This window comes from Cervus elaphus, chromosome 11 (assembly GCF_910594005.1).
Source record: "Cervus elaphus chromosome 11, mCerEla1.1, whole genome shotgun sequence".
NCBI lineage: Eukaryota > Metazoa > Chordata > Mammalia > Artiodactyla > Cervidae > Cervus > Cervus elaphus.
In genome coordinates this window covers 4,089,364-4,110,388 of record NC_057825.1, presented here as the reverse complement: position 1 = coordinate 4,110,388, position 21,025 = coordinate 4,089,364, and the positions used below count along the sequence as shown (strand labels likewise).

Genomic DNA, 21,025 nt, shown 5'->3' with positions numbered 1-21,025 from the left:
GTTGAAAACCTTTTTCCTCTCCATTTTGAAGGTGTTTCAGAAACTAACCTCATTTTGATTTCTGATCCTTACTGTTTTTTCCCCTAAAATTTCACAATATTGAGGCTGGTAACATTCTTTTCCACTGACTGTGCTGGGAACTACATAAACCTCTTCAACCTGGAAACTGACGTCTTTCAATTCTATTGTTATATTTTCTTGTATCATCTGTACTTGTATTGGAAATTTTCTTCTATTATTTCTTTCACAATTTCTTCCCCCACCAAAGTTTTCTCCTCCCCTTTTTATTGGATGTTAGACTTTCTGGACTGATTAAATTTCTTTCATCTAACTCATCTCTATCCTTTGATTCTGCTCTCCAAGATATCCTCAAATATACCCCCCAATTCTCTTATCAAAATGTTTATTTTAGCTATAGTTTTAAATTTCCAACACTGCTTTCTTTAGTCTCTTGTGTAGCATCCCAAACTTTATATATGCACTAACATCTCGTCTCTATTGCAGATGTTCTCTTTTGCTCTCTGCATCATCATTGTTTCTTTCTAGCTCCTCTATCTCCTCTTTACACTGGTCTCTTGTCTCTGGCGCTAGAACCTTTCTTCAAAGGCCAGATGACCTGCCTATACAAGGTGAGTGAGGCTCTGTAAGTTGAACCAGGAGATTTCCTAATTAACGCAACAGACTGGACGTGTGCATCCAACTGCACAATACCCGCACACCCCACCAACATAAACCTACAAGAAAGACAAGGATGAGAAAACAGAGAACAGCACCACATGTGTTTGGAACCAGAAAGCCAAAAGCCAAGTAGTGACTGAGTGAGTGAATCCCAGAAAGCAGAATCCTAAGCTGCCAATGTTTCAAAGCCAAAATCAACCGGACTTATACTGGAGAATCCTTGAAAGGCAAAAGAACTTGTTTACGTCAAGTATTCCTGAAACTGGAGATGAATGACAGGTCAACGAGGGCAGCTAAAATCAGAAAGACGGGGTAAATGCTGCCTGAGCCCTGAGATCCCACTTGGCTCTCCGAAATCTGGACTCATTTCTGAAGAGGTTCAACAGAGTCTAGGGACTGAGGCACTCCAAAGAGAGGAGGGCCTCTTTGAGGGCATGAGGGCTATCCAAACAAGAGGAGTTAAGTGAGCATGTACATTCTGAAGGCCAAGACCACTCCTCTCTTCCACCAAGCAGTCTCTACTCTCCAGAAGTAGCCCAACTCTTGTAGACCAGAGATCAGAAGACCCTTTTCTGAAAAAGTCTGACCAACTCAAAAGGAAACCAATATTGCTATCAGTATCTCCTACAGATGCTCAGAACAATCTACGAGAAACCAGAGAGTCAACAAGCCCCATCCTTGTGAACAGAGTTTTTTAGTCTCCTCATCCAAATACAAGTAGATCACCAAACACAAGTAGATCCAAATACAAGCAGAAAGCCTCAAAATTTTAAAAAGAACAACAGCAGAGCAGTTTAGAGAAAACAGACTATATAGGAAAAAGAAAACCTTAAAAAAAAAAAAACTCCCACTAATCCCATCAAAAACGTGAGACTGCATCCATGTATGGCAAAAACCACTACAATACTGTAAAGTAATTAGCCTCCAACTAATATAAATAAATGAAAAAAAAAAAAAAAAAAAGGCTACAATTTTTAAAAATGGGAGCATCCAGAGAACTAAAAAGAGCTCTTCAGTACTGGAAATGTGGCAGAAATGAATACAGAGGATTAGGAGCTAAAGACAATGAAATCTTTAGGAAGTAGGACACGAGAGCAGAGAGAAAAAACAGGAGAGCAAAAACAAGCAGAGAACCACTCCAGGAAGTCTCAATCAGAACATTAAGAGTTCTAGAAAGAAAGACGGAGATAGCTGAGGAAAAGAAATCAAGCACAATATAACTGCAGAAAATTTCCTAGCATTTAAAGATAAAAGCTTCCAGACTGAAAAATGAGAACAGATTCACGGCAAGAGACATCACTAGGAAGTTTCAGAGTATTCTGAGAGCAAAGAGAAGACAGTAAACACGGATGATCAGAAATGAGAATGTCTCTGGGTTTCAACAGCAGCATTGGCGGCAAAGGGGCAATGAAATGATGCCTTCAAACTGCTGAATGACTCCCAACCCAGACATCTATACCCACACAGAAAACATCATCCTTTCTCTAAAATCCCATGAAAACAGGAGTGAACCCAAAAAGAAGGCATGAGACAGAGGAAATGGGAGAACGTGCACAGGTGAGAGGCACAGAGAAGCCATGAGAGAGTCACATGGCGGCCATGCATGAGGCACAGAAGATGACTGCTGAGATCAGAACGCACGCAGAGAGACAGGCGTGTGCAGGCCTCACTGAGGTTTCTGCTGCCACCGAACCACCTTTCCAACAGAGGGACAGAGCGTCTAGGTGACCCTGGCCTAGGTCACTTGTTGGTACTTAGCTTGTCGTGAATGAGTACACTAATGAAGTCCCTGCTCTCCCTGGATTAGCCGAGGACACTCATCTCATCCCACAGGACTCTGCTCTGAGCGGCACTGGGAAGCTGCCACAGGTGCACTCGCAGCAGTCTCCTCCCTCTGCCGTATTTCAGCAGCACGTTCAGTACCTGGCCCTCGCTACTGGTCAAACCAGACGCCCTGACTAGGGTAAGCCGTGTGTTCTTCTCTGTTGGTTCTTCCTCTTACCTCCTGGGAACCTTCATCTCATGGTGACAAGACTGCCTTTTCCAAGGCCAGACTTTGCCTCCTTTCAAAATGAAACAACACATGTGGTCAAACCATAAAAGAGAGGACTTCCCTGGTGGTACAGTGGTTAAGAATTCGCCTGCCAATGCAGGGGACATGGGTTCAATCTCTGATCTGGGAAGATTCCACATGCCATGGAGCAACTAAGCCTACGAGCCACAACTACTGAGCCCTTGTGCCCTAGAGCCCGTGCTCTACAACAAGAGAAGCCTCCACAATGAGAAGCCCACGCACCACAACAAAGAGTAGCCCCACTCGCTGCAACTAGAGAACGCCTGTGCACAGCAACAAAGACCCACTGCAACCAAAAAATAAAGTAAGTAAAAAGAATTCTTTTTTTTAATGTAAGAGAATAATTAAAATGAAAGCAAGAACAGCAGTTGTCTCTGAGGTGAGACAGGGAACAGGGACAAAGATGACTGCAACTGGAGAGGGCACTGTCCCATTTTTTTTAAAGAGGTGTCTACACAAGCATCCACACATTACTACAAGCTTTTCTTACACATTTTCTAAGCTCCTCTACCTGTATCTCACAGCAAGTTGCTCACATAAAAGGTCTGCGAGCAGAGGGAGGGCTTGTGGAGATCTGAGATTTGCTGAGGAGATCAGGCAGTGAGTCATCTTTCTCAGGGGGAGATCCTCAAACATCAATATCCAAGGACCACTTTTCCTCCAAAAGGCATCAACTCCCTGCCTGGGGAGCAGCCAGAGAGCAGCAGGGGAAAAGCTGAGCCTCTCACAGCTTGGGGTGTAGGGTTTCACCTCACTCCCTTCTTTCCTGTCATGATTCAGCTCCACCTTCCACCATGCTTGACATTCTCAACCGAGGAGGCTGGCAGGTTCCACTTCTCCAGAGGTAAAACTGGGCACTTCCACCAGGCCCCATGGAGGACAGCAGCCACCTGGCTAAGCAGGATGGAGAAAGCGACCAGGGGAATCCGACCACTCAACATCCAGGCTGCCTGCTTCCAACCACACCCATCACCGCCCGCCTTGCACGACCACAGACCACTGAGCCCCCAGCCCTCTGGGGTTCTCCGGGACAGGCACCTGCAATGCAACCTCTTCCTCTGTCAGTGAGGGGTATGTCTTAGACTCATGCACGCAAAATGCTTCACCGTGCAAGTCCTTTAAAATAAAATAAACAGGAAAACCTGTCTTCTCCAATAACACCTCAAAAGGGACATCTCTGAGATCACATGTTCAATTTCTCAAATGAGTCTACGAAATTCTGTCACTAGTTCAGTTTCTATACCTTCGAGGGTCCAGTTCATGGTCCTTGGATCCAGTCACTAATTCCGGGTGAATTCGCACATGCTCCATCATTGGCTAAAAGAGTTTGGGTTGACAAGTTATAAAAGGCTTAAATTCTGTTGTATTTCTACACAATAAAATGTTATCTGACAATACAAAGGAATGAAGTACTGACACAGACCACAACATGGATGAATCTTAAAACATTACATTAAGTGAAAGAAGCCATTAACAAAAAACCACATATTATATGACTCCATAAGCATGAAATATTCAGGACAGGCAAGTCCTATAAAGGCAAAAAATAGATTTGTAGTTACCAGGGCTGAGGGCAGTGGGCAAGACGGGGAGAAGGCTGAATTTCTTTTTTTTTTTTTTTTTTTGAATTTCTTTTCAAAATGTCCCTAACGTTTAATACAAAACTTACAAAGAGTAAGTCGATCTCCATAGTACACTAAGCGGCAAATAAATGGGTGCTCCTTTACCTTGACCACGTCTTCAAAGGTCTCCAGGTTTTCCTTCATACTGTAGTGAGAACGCAGAAAGGAGACAAAGTTGCAAGGGTACATCCCATACAGGCGATGGAAGAGAGCGTAAACGCTGGCGTGGAGGTGGACGAGATAGACTTCTGTCACGTGGCCTAAAAAAGAGATCCATTGAGGGGGCTCCTAGGTGGACATGGGACATGTGTGTGCAAACAGACAGGAGCACAGGCTGCCAATGGGACTTTGTGCACATGTGTGCTCCCGCCTTGCTCCAAAGACAGTAAGTAAAGAGCAGTTTTCCAAAACCCAAATCTGAACACACCGGACACCAGTCTGAAATCCATGGGTGGCTCCTGTGGCCTCTGAATAAACTCCCATCTACTTGGAGTGACCCACAGAGGCTTGCACTGATCCAATCCTTGCCCTCCTTTCTAGGAACCCCTTAACAAGGACCTCAGGACTGTAATACTGAAGCACCTTTACAGGAATATCCCCGGCAAGCTGTCCACATGTTGTCTCCACAGCCTGATTCAGTACACACCTCAAGAACAGCACCAGCTCACTCACCTCTGCACCTTGAGTGCTCTCACTGGGCTTGCTGCATAACAGGCATTCATATATTTGTGGAATGAACGTGTGAGAACCTTTTAAAATCAGTTCGTAGTCTTAGCTATGCAGATTTGTAACTACAGAGTGAAAAGCTACTACCTGAAATTAGCTTAAAGAGCTAAGAGTGGGAGAAATGGAAAATTTAATTCATCTAGCCTTACCCAGACCCTATGGAAAATCCCAATGGTATGCATAAAGCTCCTCTAATACAAAGGACAGGCCACTCCTTCCTCCCCAAGAAGAGCCTACTAGACAAGCCGGCATCATCCAGGCCTCAGGCTTGTTACTCAATGCGGTAGGAGAAGCCACAGTGTTCCACTTCCCAGGGCTTACACATTTCATTCTTTTGATGTGAACATCTCATGCTGGGAGGTCCAAAAGATCCCAAAGTTCACATGTTTACAGCTTCTGAATCATTCTGATAGAGCTGTACTACCTGCTGATGTAGAAACAAAATCCCCCTGTACTAAAAACTAGAACACTAATCAGGACCAGCCGTGTCTTCTCTCCTCCTTTCACACTTACGACGGACGAGTTCTCTGAACCAGAAGCTTGTGCTCTGTCACTACAGACCAAGAGGAGGACAAGCATGTCCCACAAGCATAGTCCCATACTGCTGCAACACAGATTTAAGCTGTTTTTCAGTTTACGGAAAATCAGGAAGTTGTACCCACCACTCAGTTTCTCTGACAACTAATCCTCTTAAGCCAACAAAGTAAGAATAGTATCTCAACAGTCATGCTTTTTTTTTTTTAATTTCTTGGCATGTGAGATCTAAGTTTCATGACCAGGGATTGAACCCACACCCCTGGTGCTGGAAGCTTGGAGTCTTAGCCACTGAAGCACCAGGGAAGTCTCTGTCTTGCTTCTTATTTGTGCCCCTGGTGGAAAATACCTGAGGTATTCCCTCCCTGGCTGGTGAGAACCAACCATTTCAGCTACAGGACTCTACACGCCCTTCTCTTCCAGCACATGGCCTGTCCATCACTCACACAAGCACTCACCTGGTGCAGCATGACAGGTGTAAGGGGGGATCGTTACCTGGTTTCTTCAGGCACCACGACGAAAGACGGCCAAAAATGTCAAAGAAGTCGTGCAGGTGCTGCTTCCCCGACTGAGGAATCATCGGGAGCATGGTTATCAGCACCAGGACCCCCGTAGTGAGGACGACGACATCGGTGTCCATCTGCCGGAGGTGGGGGTGCAGGCAGGAAGAGAGGGCTGTCAGGCGTGAGGCAGGAGGTCCGCACTCGGAGGCTCTCAAGCGAGAACCCCGGCACGGGCGTACCCTCCCCTCGGGTGCTGGGGGCACGGCACCAAAGCACACTCAGCCGCCAGCCGCCAAGGACCAGCTCGACCAGGCCGCGTCTGGGGGCCGCACTCAGGCACCACACGCATCCCGGGCAGGGCGGGAACGCGGCTGAGGAGACCCCAGGCCCAGACACTGCCGACGCGCTATAAACAGCCCTTGGCGGGAAGCACAAACTGCTTTTGAAAAGAACAAAGGAATGTTGCTATTCTTGTTCATTCAACCAAATTATGAAGTACTTACTCTTTAAAAGTCAGCTAAAAAGACCCATATACATGGACAAGTCATTCTCTATTTCTAAAGGATCATAACAGAAGTATAACTTAACAAGAAATTAGTATAGCACTAACAAACCTTCTTAATGGCTCACCTTCACAGCAGTATTTAGAGACCAGAAAATAAAAGATACGGTGACCTCTGACCACGTCTACAGTTTAAACATCAAGTCATATAAATTTAGATTAACTGAACTTAATAACCAACGAATAATAAATCACCTCGGACTAGCTATAGCGGCTCACCTGACCCATAATTGAATTATGAATGTCTGCCAAGTAACTGGAATTCAGATTGAAGCAACAAGACATTAAACAAAAGACTTCCATGCACGTTAGAACATTCATTATTCCTCAAAAAAAGGACCTTTGAGTCTGGAAATAAACTTTGGTTGTTTTTTTTTTTTTAATAAATATGAATTTATTCATTTGGTAGTACCGGGTCTCAATTGCAGCATGTGCAGTCTTTAGCTGCAGCATGCAGGGTTTTTAGCTGTGGCATGAGAACTCTTAGCTGTGGCATGTGGGATCTAGTCCCCCAACCAGGGTCTGGACCTGGGCCCCCCGCATTGGGAGCATGGAGTCCCAGCCAGTGGACCACCAGCAAAGAACCTGGAAATAAAGTTTTAAATAGATTTAGTTTTTACATCAAGCACCAAGCCATATGTTATGGCAGATATCTAATAGGAAAGACATAAAATACTGATAGGAGAATCAAGAATCTGTAATGAATTCTGACTTAAAAAAAAAAAAAAAAAACACTAACAAAACATCCTAACTGAAAGTTTGGGTTAACAGCTTGTAAGTAATTTTCAAGGCTTATTCTTTTGGAAAAGGTTAAGTATTCTTTAATCTGAACTAAACAGTGTGCCTCAAAATCAGATTATATTCTCATCAATCCATTCATTTAAAAAAATTAAGCTGCTGAAGTGGCTCCTGCTTTTCCTTAACATTAAACGCACATCTTCATGACACCCTGCCACCGTGACTCCCTGAGATCCACCTCTGGGGAGGATAAACAGCTGGCACAGACAAAAATCAACTTGCACGGTGCTGTGTCAGATGCCTCCAAAGGCGTGGCCATCCTGGAACAAACACTACTGGACATCCTCATGTCTCTGGGAGGTACGTGCAGCTCACATTACCCACCTTTCCCTATTTTATAGGTAGTAAACAAGTCCAGGAACTATAACAGGTTAAACAAACGCCCTAAGTATTTCAATAAGCCATGGTCAAAACTAAAACCATAGGGTTCTACTTAGGTTTTGACTCTGCAGAAAAGTGCACTAAGCTGAGTGTGAAAAAGCAGAACACAATCTGGTAGGCTTCTACCAAAAAAACCTCAGTTATAGCTGCAACCAGAACCTGCTCCTAAATAGTTACAAGTCTTAGCCATTTTGCTTTTAGCCAAAAGAGAACGCAGAAATACAGATTCCCTCAAGACAAACCAGTACATTTCTAACTGAGGAAAGGCTAGACAATGATGAAATCAGAGAGGGCTGGGACAGCATACTGTTGAACCAATCTGACCAAAAAGTGACCGTATTTGCCTGGACCACATGTAACTGCACTAGACACAGTGATGCACCGAGAGTTTACTAAGTACCAAGTTTGAACTGTGTTCCATTACAAGAAGAACCAAATGCCTAGAAGTTTTTAAACTCTCAAAGTTAAAATCTAGCTGGCTTGTTTTAAGGTACTTAGAATTTCAGACATTATATGATGAAGCTATTTCTCGCAAACCCTTACAAACATCATACCTTGAGACATTTTAGTAGAGAAGGCAAAAGAGGTGCTTGAGAGAGCTTATGCTTCCACGACGGCTGCAGCCTCACGACGTGGCCCAGTAGCAAGAGGGCGGATAACCGAGAGGCGGCCTTGCCCACGTATTCATTCATTTTGTCCAAGAGGTGCTGAATATGCACAAGAACAAGAGAACTGATCTCAGTAAAGCTGGGGAAAGTCAAGGGACCCCAAGGAAACACTCATGTAAGTACATGAAGTGCACACGAGGAGAGGCAACAGTGACCAACTCCAGTCTCTCGAGTCGTCACTTGGATGTAAAAAAGGGTCATTCAGGTAAAGAGATCAAACTCAAGGTTTTTTTAAAGCCACGCAAACAAACATACTGTTGTGTTGCATGAGTCCTAAGAGAGGGCAGACAGTCTGCAACTCCTGAAAAAAAGTCCCCACAATACAGGTCTGTAAGTGGGAAGGAGACTCCTCTGTAGGCCCTCTTTCTGAAATACAAATAGGCCACTTCTTAGAATAACCACTGTTCTAATAAGTGGAGGCTGCTGAAGTTTCAGGGGATCCTGCTGGAAGCAGCTACTTATTGCTACCAGGGCCCTGCCTTCATGGTTTGGCCCCAGATATAACTCAGGTAGCAGGAGAAGTTAAAATTCAGCCCAGAGTGGAAACAAAACAAAACAAACAAAAAAAAACCCCACCCAAGATGTACTGTAAAAGGCAGACAGTGGCAAGGCCTTCAAATCCCAGTTAAGTAAATCACCAGTACACACAAACTCAAGACAAATCAAAATGTGCAATTGCAATGCTTTGTTAGCTATTTACCATCAACAAAAATAAAAGCAAAAACAAAACATAAAGGAGCCTTCCAAGTACCTGGTGCTTGGAAAGAGCACTAGGCAATTAGCCCCATGAGGTACCACACTTACAGCTTTCGCCATATGGATTAAAAGTCTAAAAACCCTACTCAGAGCACGTGTTTAAAGACGGGTACCTTATGGATCATCGTCACTGTACAATTATAGCTTAGGATCACAGGATTTCTTCTGAGAGCAAGATCTTTGAAGGCCTCTGAAATATGTTGTATTTTGAAACCTTTTCAGGAAACAAAAGTCCTGACGACTATTTGTATGTGTAGTTACAATCTGGGAGCAGCAGCATCAGTGGCACAAGGAAGTGGAAGGAGTGAGCTCCAAAGAGGCCGGGCATTGGGGCTACACAGATGCGGTCACGGCCCCCGGAGAAAGGGGGCCACTCAGCACCCAGCAGGTACCTTATCATGGGGCTCTTGCAAGGTAGTCAGGATGTGCAATACAGGCTGAGAGTTGGTTTCCAGGTAATAATCCACCAAGGTGTTCACAAGCATCGGACCACGGTCTAAAGAAAGAAAAGGACTGTTTATAATAGTTATTTCCTCTAACATTCTAAACTTACCTCAAATATTAATAGTTGCCAGTAACAAAATCCAGAGAATGTTTCTTTGTACACTACCCACAGTTACATGAAGTGTTGTATTTCTGCTTTCTAAAATGAATTTAGGTTTAACAACAGGATAATATCAAGTTTATATGCCTAAGTAGCCATAGTTCAGTTCAGTTGCTCAGTCATGTCTGACTCTTTGCAACCCCATGGACTGCAGCACAGCAGGCTTCCCTGTCCATCACCAACTCCCGCAGCTTACTCAGACTCATGTCCATTGAGTTGGTGATGCCATCCAACCATTTCATCCTCTGTCGTCCCCTTCTCCTCCAGCCTTCAATCTTTCTCAGCACCAGGGTCTTTTCCAATTCTTCACATTAAGTGGATGAAGTATTGAGCTTCAGCTTCAGCATCAGTCCTTCCAATGAATATTCAGGGACTGATTTTCTTTAGGACTGACTGGTTTAATCACCTTGAAGTCCAAGGGACTCTCAAGAGTCTCCTCCAGCACCACAGCTCAAAGCATCAATTCTTTGGCGCTTTCTTTTCTTTATGGTCCAACTCTCACATCCATACACGACCACTGGAAAAATCATAGCTTTGACTAGAAACACACCTTTGTGTAAAGTAATGTCTCTGCTTTTCAATATGCTGTGTAGGTTTGTCATAGCTTTTCCTCCAAGGAGCAAGCGTCTTTTAATTTCATGGTTGCAGTCACCATCTGCAGTGATTTTGGAGCCCAAGAAAATAAAATCTGTTGTTGTTTCCAATGTTTCCCCACCTATTTGCCATGAAGTGATGGGAATCAGTGAACTATGAACTGGAATGGGCGAATTTAATTCAAATGACCATTATATCTACTACTGTGGGCAAGAATCCCTTAGAAGAAATGGAGTAACCATCATAGTCAACAAAAGAGTACAAAATGCAGTACTTGGATGCAGTTTCAAAAATGACAGAATGATCTCTGTTTGTTTCCAAGGCAAACCACTCAACATCACAGAAATCCAAGTCTACGTCCCAACCACTAATGCCAAAGAAGCTGAAGTTGAATGGTTCTATAAAGATCTACAAGACCTTCTAGAACTAACACCCAAAAAAGATGTCCTTTTCATGATAGGGGAAGTGAAGTGAAGTGAAGTGAAGTCGCTCAGTCCTGTCCAACTCCTTGCGACCCCATGGACTGTAGCCTACCAGGATCCTCAGTCCATGAGATTTCCCAGGCAAGAATACTGGAGTGGGTTGCCATTTCCTTCTCCAGGGGATCTTCCTGACCCAGGGATCGAACCCGGGTCTCCCGCATTGTAGGCAGACGCTTTACCGTATGCAAAAGCAGGAAGTCAAGAGATACCTGGAGTAACAGGCATGTTTGGCCTTGGAATACAAAATGAAGCAGAGCAAGGGTGAACAGAGTTTTGACAAGAGAACACACTGGTCACAGCAAACACCCTCTTCCAACAACACAAGAGACAACTCTACACATGGACATCACCAGGTGGCCAATACCGAAATCAGACTGATTATATTCTTTGCAGCCGAAGATGAAGAAGCTCTATACAGTGCGCAAAAACAAGACTGGGAGCTGACTGTGGCTCAGATCATGACCTCCTTACTGCAAAATTCAGACTTAAATGGAAGAAAGTAGGGAAAACCACTAGACCATTCAGTATGACCTAAATCAAATCCCTTACGATTATACAGTGGAAATGACAAATAGATTCAAGGGATTAGATCTGATAGAGTGCCTGAAGAACTATGGACGGAGGTTCGTGACACTGTACAGGAGGCGGTGATCAAAACCAACCCCAAGAAGAAGAAATGCAAAATGACTATCTGACAAGGTCTTACAAATAGTTGTGGAAAGAAGAGAAGTGAAAGGCAAGGGAGAAAAGGAAAGATATACCCATCTGAATGCAGAGTTCCAAAGAATAGCAAGGAGGGATAAGAAAGCCTTCCTCAGTGATCAATGCAAAAAAAATAAAGGAAAACAACAGAATGGGAAAGGCTAGAGATCTCTTCAAGAAAATCAAGAGATACCAAGGGAACATTTCAGGCAAAGATGGGCACAATGAAGGACAGAAACAGTATGGACCTAACAGAAGCAGAAGATATTAAGAAGAGGTGGCAAGAATACACAGAAGAACTATACAGAAAAGATTTTAATGACCCCAATAACCACAATGGTGCGATCACTCACTTAGAACCAGACATCCTGGAGTGAGAAGTCAAGTGGGCCTTAGGAAGCATCACTACAAAGCTAGTGGAGGTGATGAACTCCAGCTGAGCTATTTCAAATCCTAAAAGATGCTGCTGTGAAACTGCTGCACTCAATATGCCAGCAAATTTGGAAAACTCGGCAGTGGCCACAGGACTGGAAAAGGTCAGTTTTCATTCCAATCCCAAAGAAAGGCAATGCCAAAGGATGTTCAAACTACCACGCTATTGCACTCATCTCACACGTTAGTAATGCTCAAAAGTCTCCAAGCTAGGCTTCAACAGTACGTGAACCAAGAACTCCCAGATGTTCAAGCTGGATTTAGAAAAGGCAGAGGAACCAGAGATCAAATTGCCAATATCCACTGGATCATAAAAAACAACAACAGAATTCCAGAAAAATATCTATTTCTGCTTCACTGACTACACTAAAGCCTTTGACTTTGTGGATCACAACAAACTGTGAAAAGTAGCCTTAAGAGCACATGAAATACTGTCTCCTTTTTTAAACTGTTCTAGTGACAAAAATAATTCATGCCTATTGTTAACAACTCAGATGATGTGAAAGTGAATAAAACACAAGTGACTGTTTCCCTCACCGCTGGCCTCACGAGCCACTGCAGAGACAAACTCTCCTGGGTTTGGTTCCTGTCCTTTCAAAGCTTCTCACTCTGGCAGGATCACGCACACACAGCCCCACGTCCAGACATCCTCCGTCTGTGTATGTGTCTCTGCCACTCAACAAGGTGCTGCGGAAGGTGTCTCCCTCCTTCCTGCCATCACGACCCCTTCCACAGCAGCACCGATGACCTGCTCCCTTCTCTGCGCCGAGCTCCTCGCTCTCCTCATGGCTCCACTGTTAGTTCAGTCACGCACCTACTGAAGGGTACTTTGGTTTTTCCAAGTTTTTGTTACATTTCATTCAAGTGAATGAAATATGGAATCTTATAAGCGGACCAAATGGCATGTGCTTTTAATTAATGACAGATACTCCAAAAGGGGTAAACGCCCATGTATTCATTCTCCTGCTAACAGTGCCCATTTCTATGACCAATATTTGATTTCTGCCAATCTGGTAGGCAAAAAAAGGGTACTGTTTAAACTTCTATTTCTGTGATTAAAAAGAGGTTCCGGGTGGCTCAGTGGTAAAGAAGCTGCCTGCCAATGCAGGAGACACAGGAAATGCAGGTTCAATCCCTGGGTCAGGAAGATCCCCTGGAGGAGGAAATGACAACCCACTCCAGTATTCTTGCCTGGGAGACCCCATGGACAGAGGAGTTCTGGCTCCAGTCCATGGGGCTGCAGAGAGCTGGACACAGCTGAGCACCTGAGCATGTGTATGGTGCGGCCTGTGAACAGCTCCGCAGCCAAACACTAGCACACACAGAACGAATCCACCCACGCATGCTTCTCTTGGTGGTTTTAAGGACTCTCTTCAGAAGATGAAGCAGCTAAGCAGGGCAGGATCTGGCTTACCAGAATTGAGATTCTCTTTAAAGACCGCTGTCACGTCGTCACGCACACCCAGCAGCGGGGAGTCCAGCATGGAGAGGAGCTCCCCAATGTTGGCTTGCTGGGCCATTATCTGACACGAGTGTGCTCTGCTGCTTCAGGATGTGCAGTAAAGACTTGGAAGGGTCTTCATCGCTGCCACTACCAGACTGAAAAAAAGAAGAGGAATGCTGTTATAAAATGGCCCCATTTCCCCCCACAAAAACCTACTTGCCAGACAAACCGAGCATGTATTCAAAGCAGTGAAGTTTGTCCAGAACACTGTTGATAAAAGAAGCTAAGGAGTGTAAAAACGGGGTTCTTGACAAATTTATGAAGAGGAGTTCTAGGCAATGCAACAGAGAGAAACCTAATTATTAAAAGAAAAAAAAAAAAGACACCCGTTGCAATCATCCCAGAAACTTAGTAACAGGACTAAATCGAAGTTTTATTAATTACTGCTGATTCTACCTTGGGTTTAGGCTTCAAATCACTGATCCAAAGAGTAGATAAACCATTTTCAGAAGAACTGAAAGAATGCTATCTTCTTGATAACCCCATCAGTGTCTAGAAGGCAGTATGGCCCGTTAGGTCACAAGTGTATGCGTTTGAAACCTGACTTCAACCAGGGATGGTTCCTCTGTTTTCAGTTTATGCCCCTCATTTCAGACACCGATCCCACACTCCAATGTTGCCAGTTACAGCGAAGTGGGTGTGAGTGAACAGGGGCATCAGGGCAAAGCCTGCACCTTCAAATACTCCGTCCTTTATGGCAGTGAAGCAGTCACTTTATATAAAAAAGCAGCTCACTTTCCACATGTCACTAGACACACTTATAATCATTCATTCCTCCCCACTATGGTTTTTAAAGCTGTGTTTGTAAAAACAGCTACCATTTCTTAGACAGGCACTGCACACCCTTCACAAACATCATCAAATATACTCCATATATAACTACAGTATGATTGGTTCTTTTATCCCCCATTTTACAGGGAGAGGAACAGAGATCAAGCTACTTGCTTAGTGTCACAAAGCTAGCAGGAGGCAAAACCGGGGAGAACTGAAATTTGACCCCAAATGTACTTCACTCAAACCCTAAGTCCATAAACATTACATTAAACTAACTCGTGGTTTTGATCATCACAGTGACTGTAAGGCAGGCAAATATTATCTTTATTTTACAAACCACAGTATGGATATTCAAAAAGGATAAGTAATTCTGCCAAGGTCCCACAGTAAAGCAGAACTTAGATGGCTCAGCTCTTAGACCAACAACTGTATATGTCACTTGCAGCCATTAAAATATGCTCTTAATTTGTTTTTGCTTGTCTTTGAGTAAGCTCAAGTAACAGTTCTGGGACTGGCGGTCCAGTGACTAAGACTCTGTGCTCCCAATGCAGGGGCCCAGGTTTAATCACTGGTCAGGGAACTAGACACCACATGCCACAACTAAAGATCCTGCATGGCCAATTAAATATTAATAAATAAATAAAAATACATACTTAAAAAAAGGAACAGTTCTCAGGCTTCAGTATGTATTAAAATCACCTGAGATCTAACTTTCTGGGCCCATTTCGGAACTGAATTGTGGACTCAGGAATTTTCATTTTAATAAGCACTCCAGAATAATTCTTTCAAGGGTAGATAAGCCCCATTTGAGAAATACCACTCTAAGGCATAACTGTGCTAACGAAGAGTTAAGCTCCTCCTACTAGAATGCCAAATTTAAAGGAGCAATGACCCCTGAAACTGGTGAGTATTAACTTATTATTATCTATGCTCTTGTTTAATTACAACCTGGTGATATTCACTGATTTTTCTCTTGGTGAATCAGAAATTCATTAGCCAGAAAGATCAATTAAAACATACAAATGAATTTTTGATAGCAAATCTCGATATAGAAAGCATACCATATGATACAAGTATAATACAAATTTATATTTACATAAGTATAAATCCGACAGGTAAATCATAAAGGAAGTCATTTCAAAGGACTCAGAAATATGAGACCATAACCACTAAGGTTTCACTGTAAAAGTTCAAAGCTGAAAACAGAAACAAATTTCACCTGATCGTAAGTTGGATTAAATTAAATTTACAAGTGAAGATAATACCAGCCTGTCCGGGTTTATTGTCCATCGAGAGGATTAAATGAGGTAACCTCTATCACACAGTTAAGCACCGTACCTGGCACAAATAAACACTCACTGAGTGGTACTCACATATCATCATTATGAATGCTGGTGACAATCTTTGGGTCACCACTTTCAAAATGACTTTAGCAGCACATTTGTCTAGCTGATCCCCACATTCATTTCCACTTCGGGTAACTCACAGAGGATTCTTAGACTTAAAGGTATTTGGCCCCAAGTTTGGTTCCGTGCCAGTAAAGCAGATGCCTACCTTGTCTCAGGCTCGGGAGGCTCCTGAGTCTGTCTTCTGTGTGCTCAGAAGACAGTCTTGTCAGAGCTGCTCCTCCAAATGCAGGCAGCCCGGAGCAGAGTGACTAAACAAAGATGGCGCCCGTCCAGTCAACTTGGCGGTACTCAGGGCTGACCGTCACGGACCACCTCACTTGTTTTTCAGATTGTAATTTAGGTATAAAGTCTGATTTCTGGAGCCTACTCTTTCCAAGTGCTTTACAGAAAGCGAAAATAACATTTTAGTCTAAAATACACTCGTACATTTTTTTGGCAACAAGCTTTTGTTGCTCGTCTCCTCAGTTCTAAAATTCTACCTTTCAATCATATTTTTCTAATCCCCAGGAAAAATATAAATCATGGGCTTTTTGTGGGATTTTTCACTTAAGTGCCTCAAGTTCAAGGATTTTTGACATTCTAAAAAGCCCTCTCGGGAGTTCAATCATAAGCCTTTGGAATTAGTTCCATGACTGTAATATCTCTCATATTTAAACTTATTCAAATATTTCCTGAGGGGTTAAGTGCAGGGTGCTAAGTAGGGAAGAAAGTCTTAGCATGTGCCATGAAGAACCAGACACACATGAGCAGGAAATGGACACGGTTCAATGAGTACAGAAAGGAGGGAAGCGACCAGCTCCAGCTGGATGTGGTGGGAGTGCGTGAGTTGCACACGTGTTAAACACACTTTACAGCCTAGAGGAGACAAGGGAAAAGTCACTGAGAGGTTAGCACCACAGGCTCATCAGGCATCGCTTTCGCCATGAAAGTCTTGCTTTCATTTTGGAAGTAACCAAGCATAGGAAACAGAAGACGGGAGAAGCCGAGAGTTCAGTATCCAAGTCCATACATTTCTGTATCCTACACACCAAAGCAACATTTTGTTTAGTTTACTATTACCGTTGGGGGTCACACAGCACAGTGCAGTGCTATCAATGATGCTGTTTATATTAGGGAGTGATGACTTTCAACACCCACTCCCCACCCCAAAACCTGTCCCTCTGCCAGTTTCCTGGACCTCAGTAACAGGCACAACCATCAGTCTACAGCCGACGTCTAGGTGACATCCTTGACTCTTGCACCACTCTGACGCTCACATCTAACCCGCTGGCAAGCCCACTGACTTCCCCTTCTGTCTCCCCCCAGTCCGAGCCCCAGTCGTGTCCCTTTAACGACAAGGGACCAGCAGTCTCCATCACTCCCCTCCCCTACACCACCACCAAGACGCTGAAACAGGGAAATCAGATTCCACTGCTCCCATGTAAAATCATCCAGCGGCTCCCCACAGAGCTCACAAGAGTCAGCTCCCCTGTGGCTGCCAGGCACACCTGACCAAGCGGCTGTGAAGTCCCACTGCCCCCGGCCTGCTTCACCGCACCCTGCCATCCCCTGCTCGAGTCCAAGGTTTCTGAAGCTCAGGGAAACTGCGCCCTGCTCAGGCCTCTGCACCTGCTGTTGCCTCCGTCCTCGGGGTGCTTTTCTCCCAGATCCTCGTGTTGCTGTCAGTTTCAAGCCTCTGCTCAAAACGTCACCGTCTTGGAGAGGCCTCCCAGATCACCCAATCTAAAGCAACAGGGGGGTTCTAAGTCACTACTTCTGAATAAACCAGACTGAACCTCTACACTGGTAACCAGGTTTGATCAAACAGAACACTCAGCATGGTCTCAACAAGCATGGAAAAGAGGGATTTAACAAAGTTTGATTTTAGCTTCTATTTTTGGCCCAAATCTGGCTGTGGCCTTGGTCTGTAGGACTGAAAGGTGAATGGTCAATCACCCACTTTAGCAGCATTTCTGGGACCCCTGACTGTGTATGCGTGACCAGCAAGGATATGTTAATGTTACCATCATACGTAATCCACACAACGTCTGTAATGTGGACAGGCAAGCATTTAGGATTACCGTTAATATCGGAACAAAGGGAAAACATTCTAAATGAAACATCTAAGCTTTGTGTTTTACAAGTTGAAATTCCATCAATACAATATTTATTCATTTATTATTATTAAAAATAAAAGCTTCAGTTAATATGATTTTTATGTTCGAAAATAAGGACTTTCAAACAGTTAAATATATTAATGAATATCAAGAAGGTAGGTTCACTAGATAGCTTTACAAATAACAATAGTTATTCTTTGAGCCAAATGTTTATAAAACTTTTAACAATACTTGGCTACACAACAGAAATTAAAGTATACTTTAATTCTAACTTTTCCAGAATTTTTACATTTATTATAAAAAATAATCATTTAATAACTTCATTTAATTTGTAATCCTAATTTGTAGTCTTTCAAGAAAAAGTCAGATTTGGGAACACCACATGTCTTGTGAAGGTGAATTAAAAATAAAATGCCAGCTTGTTACCTAAATTTTAAAACATGAAAATAAAACCCCAAACCACAGTCAACAATATCCACGATAAATAATCTTCAAGTCAAACATAAAGAATATGAAAAAAACAATGTTAAGAAAAAAATGAAATACTCAAACACACTTTATACTCACTAATCAAAAGTTTCAAAACAGATTTTATAAAACTGTTATTGGAAGACAATTTCTTGTTGTTTTTGTCTTGTATTTTGTGTCTATGGGGGCTAAAAGTTTAAGCAAAAAGCTTTTCAAGATGACTGACATAGGCTGTCAATAATTGTTACGGTGGCTTTAAGATGAAGGATCCTTGAGGCTTGACCAAGCTATGAATCCCAGGTACAGGTTCCTTCTAAAACATAATTTACCAGAAACTCGCCTGAATTCCGTTCTGCCTTGTCCACAAAGGTTAGTGATGGGACTAAAAGTGGCAGCTGAAGAGGAACATCTTCCTGGTATCACACTTGTGCTAACACGGGAGCAATCCAGCAGCTAACGGTGCTGACCAAGTACTTTTCCTACATTAAAATTTCAAACTTTAACTATATGACTACTGAAATGTAAAACAAGTGCAATATTGAAAAATATTTAATATAGTCTGAGATTTCTGATGTGTGACAATCAGCTTGGGCCTCGAGGATATGAACAGGACCATCTGACACTGGGTTCAAATACATATTCAGTGGCCTTCCGGCAATGGACAGGGTGAGGTACACACGAAACGCGTGAAAATGGGACTTCCTTGCACCACTAGTCCAAGGTTAAGAACCCACCTGTCAGTGCAAGGGACCCAGGTTTGACCCCTGGTCCAGAAGATTCCACATGCTGCTGGGCAACTGAACCCATGAGCCACAACTACTGAAGCCCATGCACTCTAGAGTCTGTGCTCCCCAGCAAGAGAAGCCGCCGCAATGAGGAGTCCCGCTTGCCACAACTAGAGAAAGCCCGTTCAGCACTGAAGACTCAGTATAGTCAAAAATAAATAAAAATTTTTAAAAAAATTTGTTTTGAAAATGAAAAGTCAAACTCAGAAAGTCTTCCGTACTTGTAAGGGAACAATGCTTCTTCCACCTTCTTGTGAGTCTAATCTGTATTAAGACCCTGTTTGTGAACAGACAGCAAGCTTTAAGGCAAAAATCCTCACCCTTATTTCGTAATTCTTATGAGGTAAGATGAGGCAGGCAGTGACAATGCAGCAAAGGGCAACCAGGGCGGCATCAGATGAACCCCACTCGCCGTCTGTGTACAAAGACAGCAGACTTCCCATCTTCCCCATGCCCCTCCTGCAGATAGAAAGCTGCTGCCCTGCGCATGCCTGCCTCTAAACGCAAAATCTTGCTCAGGGATCACTCAGGCCACTCAGGCTACACTCCCAGCCACAGACATGACAGAGCCAGGATATGTAGGAAGGATATATTCTAGGACTCTGAGAATCCTCCAACAACTAGAAACCACGATATCATATATCTCATCCCCAAAAAACTGATTAAGACAAGTAATAGATAAAGCCATGTTAAGATGTAAATGCTAACTCATTAGCTCAGGGGTCCTCAGCCTAGTTTGTACACTAGAATAACCTGGAAAGGCTACAAAATCTTGAAGCCCAGGACTCACTCCAGAGCAGGTTAAGGGGCGAGGTCCAGACAGTACATCTGGTTTGTTTTTATAGATCCATGTGGGTTTTTAAGGCACAGCCAGGGTTGAGAACCTCTGTGCTAGTTAAATGGCTTGCTCAAACACTCAGGATTCAATTTTATTTAGTGGTTAAAACCAAATTTTGCTGTTCAACAGAGATGATTTGAGTCGCGGGTACACCAAGTACCAGCTATACAACCTTAGGAAAATTATGCAACATTTTGGAGCCCAATTCCTTATCTGCAAAATGAAGACACACCAAAAGTATGGCTGTGAAGAGGAAAATAAATAACCACAGAAGGCACTTAACACCATGCCTGGCACTGAATAAGCCGTTAATAAATTACCGGTAATTTGACTAATTACATCACGGCACAGAAGGTCCAGTTACTGGCAAAAAGCTAAAACCACCAACATTATATCCTGAATGCAAAGAAACCTCTCTGCACCAGTGCAGCCACAGACAAGATAAATGGTTCTCCCCTACCTTCCCGCCAGCTGCTGCGCTGAGTTTACACCTTACCTGTTCTGGGGACAATTGGTACTTCAGTTTCCTGTGCTGTCAACCTGGTGTCTTTCATGGTCACTGGAAAGAGAAAACACATATCTGTAAATCACCATCTCACGCTGCAGTGAGATTCCAGACGCCGTCAGAGGGGGTCGGGGTTTACCAGCTCCCCGCTCCACCCCACCCCTGACAGGTGGCCATCTGGTTTCCACTGGAATGAACACTCGGAATCACTGGATGCATGGGCCTCTCCCCATCTACATTTCTGAACAGCTGGCTGCGGGAAAATTCTTTATATTGCGCTGAACTTGTAAAGCCTGCCCTTCGTTAACTGTCTTTATTAGAGCTATAAATGAGTGGGCAGTAAATGCACGGGCAGGACAGGCTCTAGAATTAGAGCTCGGAGTAGAAAAACTCAGGCTCCGCCACTGAGCAGCCGTGTAACTCTGGCTGGCTGATCGCACATCTCTAACGTCTAACCTTAAATCCTGTCATCCGTACGGAGAGAAGAGTCGCAGCACCTGCCTCCTGAGGCTGTGTGGTGCCTGCTGCCT

The 21,025-nt window shown here is 43.7% G+C and overlaps 2 protein-coding genes across 6 annotated transcripts in view; one reads left to right on the top strand and one right to left on the bottom strand.

Moving 5' to 3' along the window:
- TSC1 (TSC complex subunit 1) overlaps positions 1–21,025 on the bottom strand; it is a 51,790-nt gene that overhangs the window by 22,363 nt on the left and 8,402 nt on the right. For all 5 annotated transcript variants that reach the window (XM_043916502.1, XM_043916500.1, XM_043916499.1 and 2 more), the window contains 7 exons: positions 20,487–20,549; positions 13,531–13,715; positions 9,695–9,798; positions 8,433–8,585; positions 6,130–6,274; positions 4,480–4,634; positions 3,996–4,069 (listed from right to left, as the gene is read on the bottom strand). In XM_043916502.1, the coding sequence (XP_043772437.1) occupies positions 3,996–4,069; positions 4,480–4,634; positions 6,130–6,274; positions 8,433–8,585; positions 9,695–9,798; positions 13,531–13,636 (737 nt within the window). In that variant the 5' untranslated portion in view covers positions 13,637–13,715; positions 20,487–20,549. The remainder of the gene's footprint in view (positions 1–3,995; positions 4,070–4,479; positions 4,635–6,129; positions 6,275–8,432; positions 8,586–9,694; positions 9,799–13,530; positions 13,716–20,486; positions 20,550–21,025) is intronic.
- LOC122703065 (formin-like protein 14) overlaps positions 15,282–21,025 on the top strand; it is a 28,016-nt gene continuing 22,272 nt past the window's right edge. The window contains exon 1 of the mRNA XM_043917162.1: positions 15,282–15,297. Coding sequence (XP_043773097.1) covers positions 15,282–15,297 — 16 coding nt within the window. The remainder of the gene's footprint in view (positions 15,298–21,025) is intronic.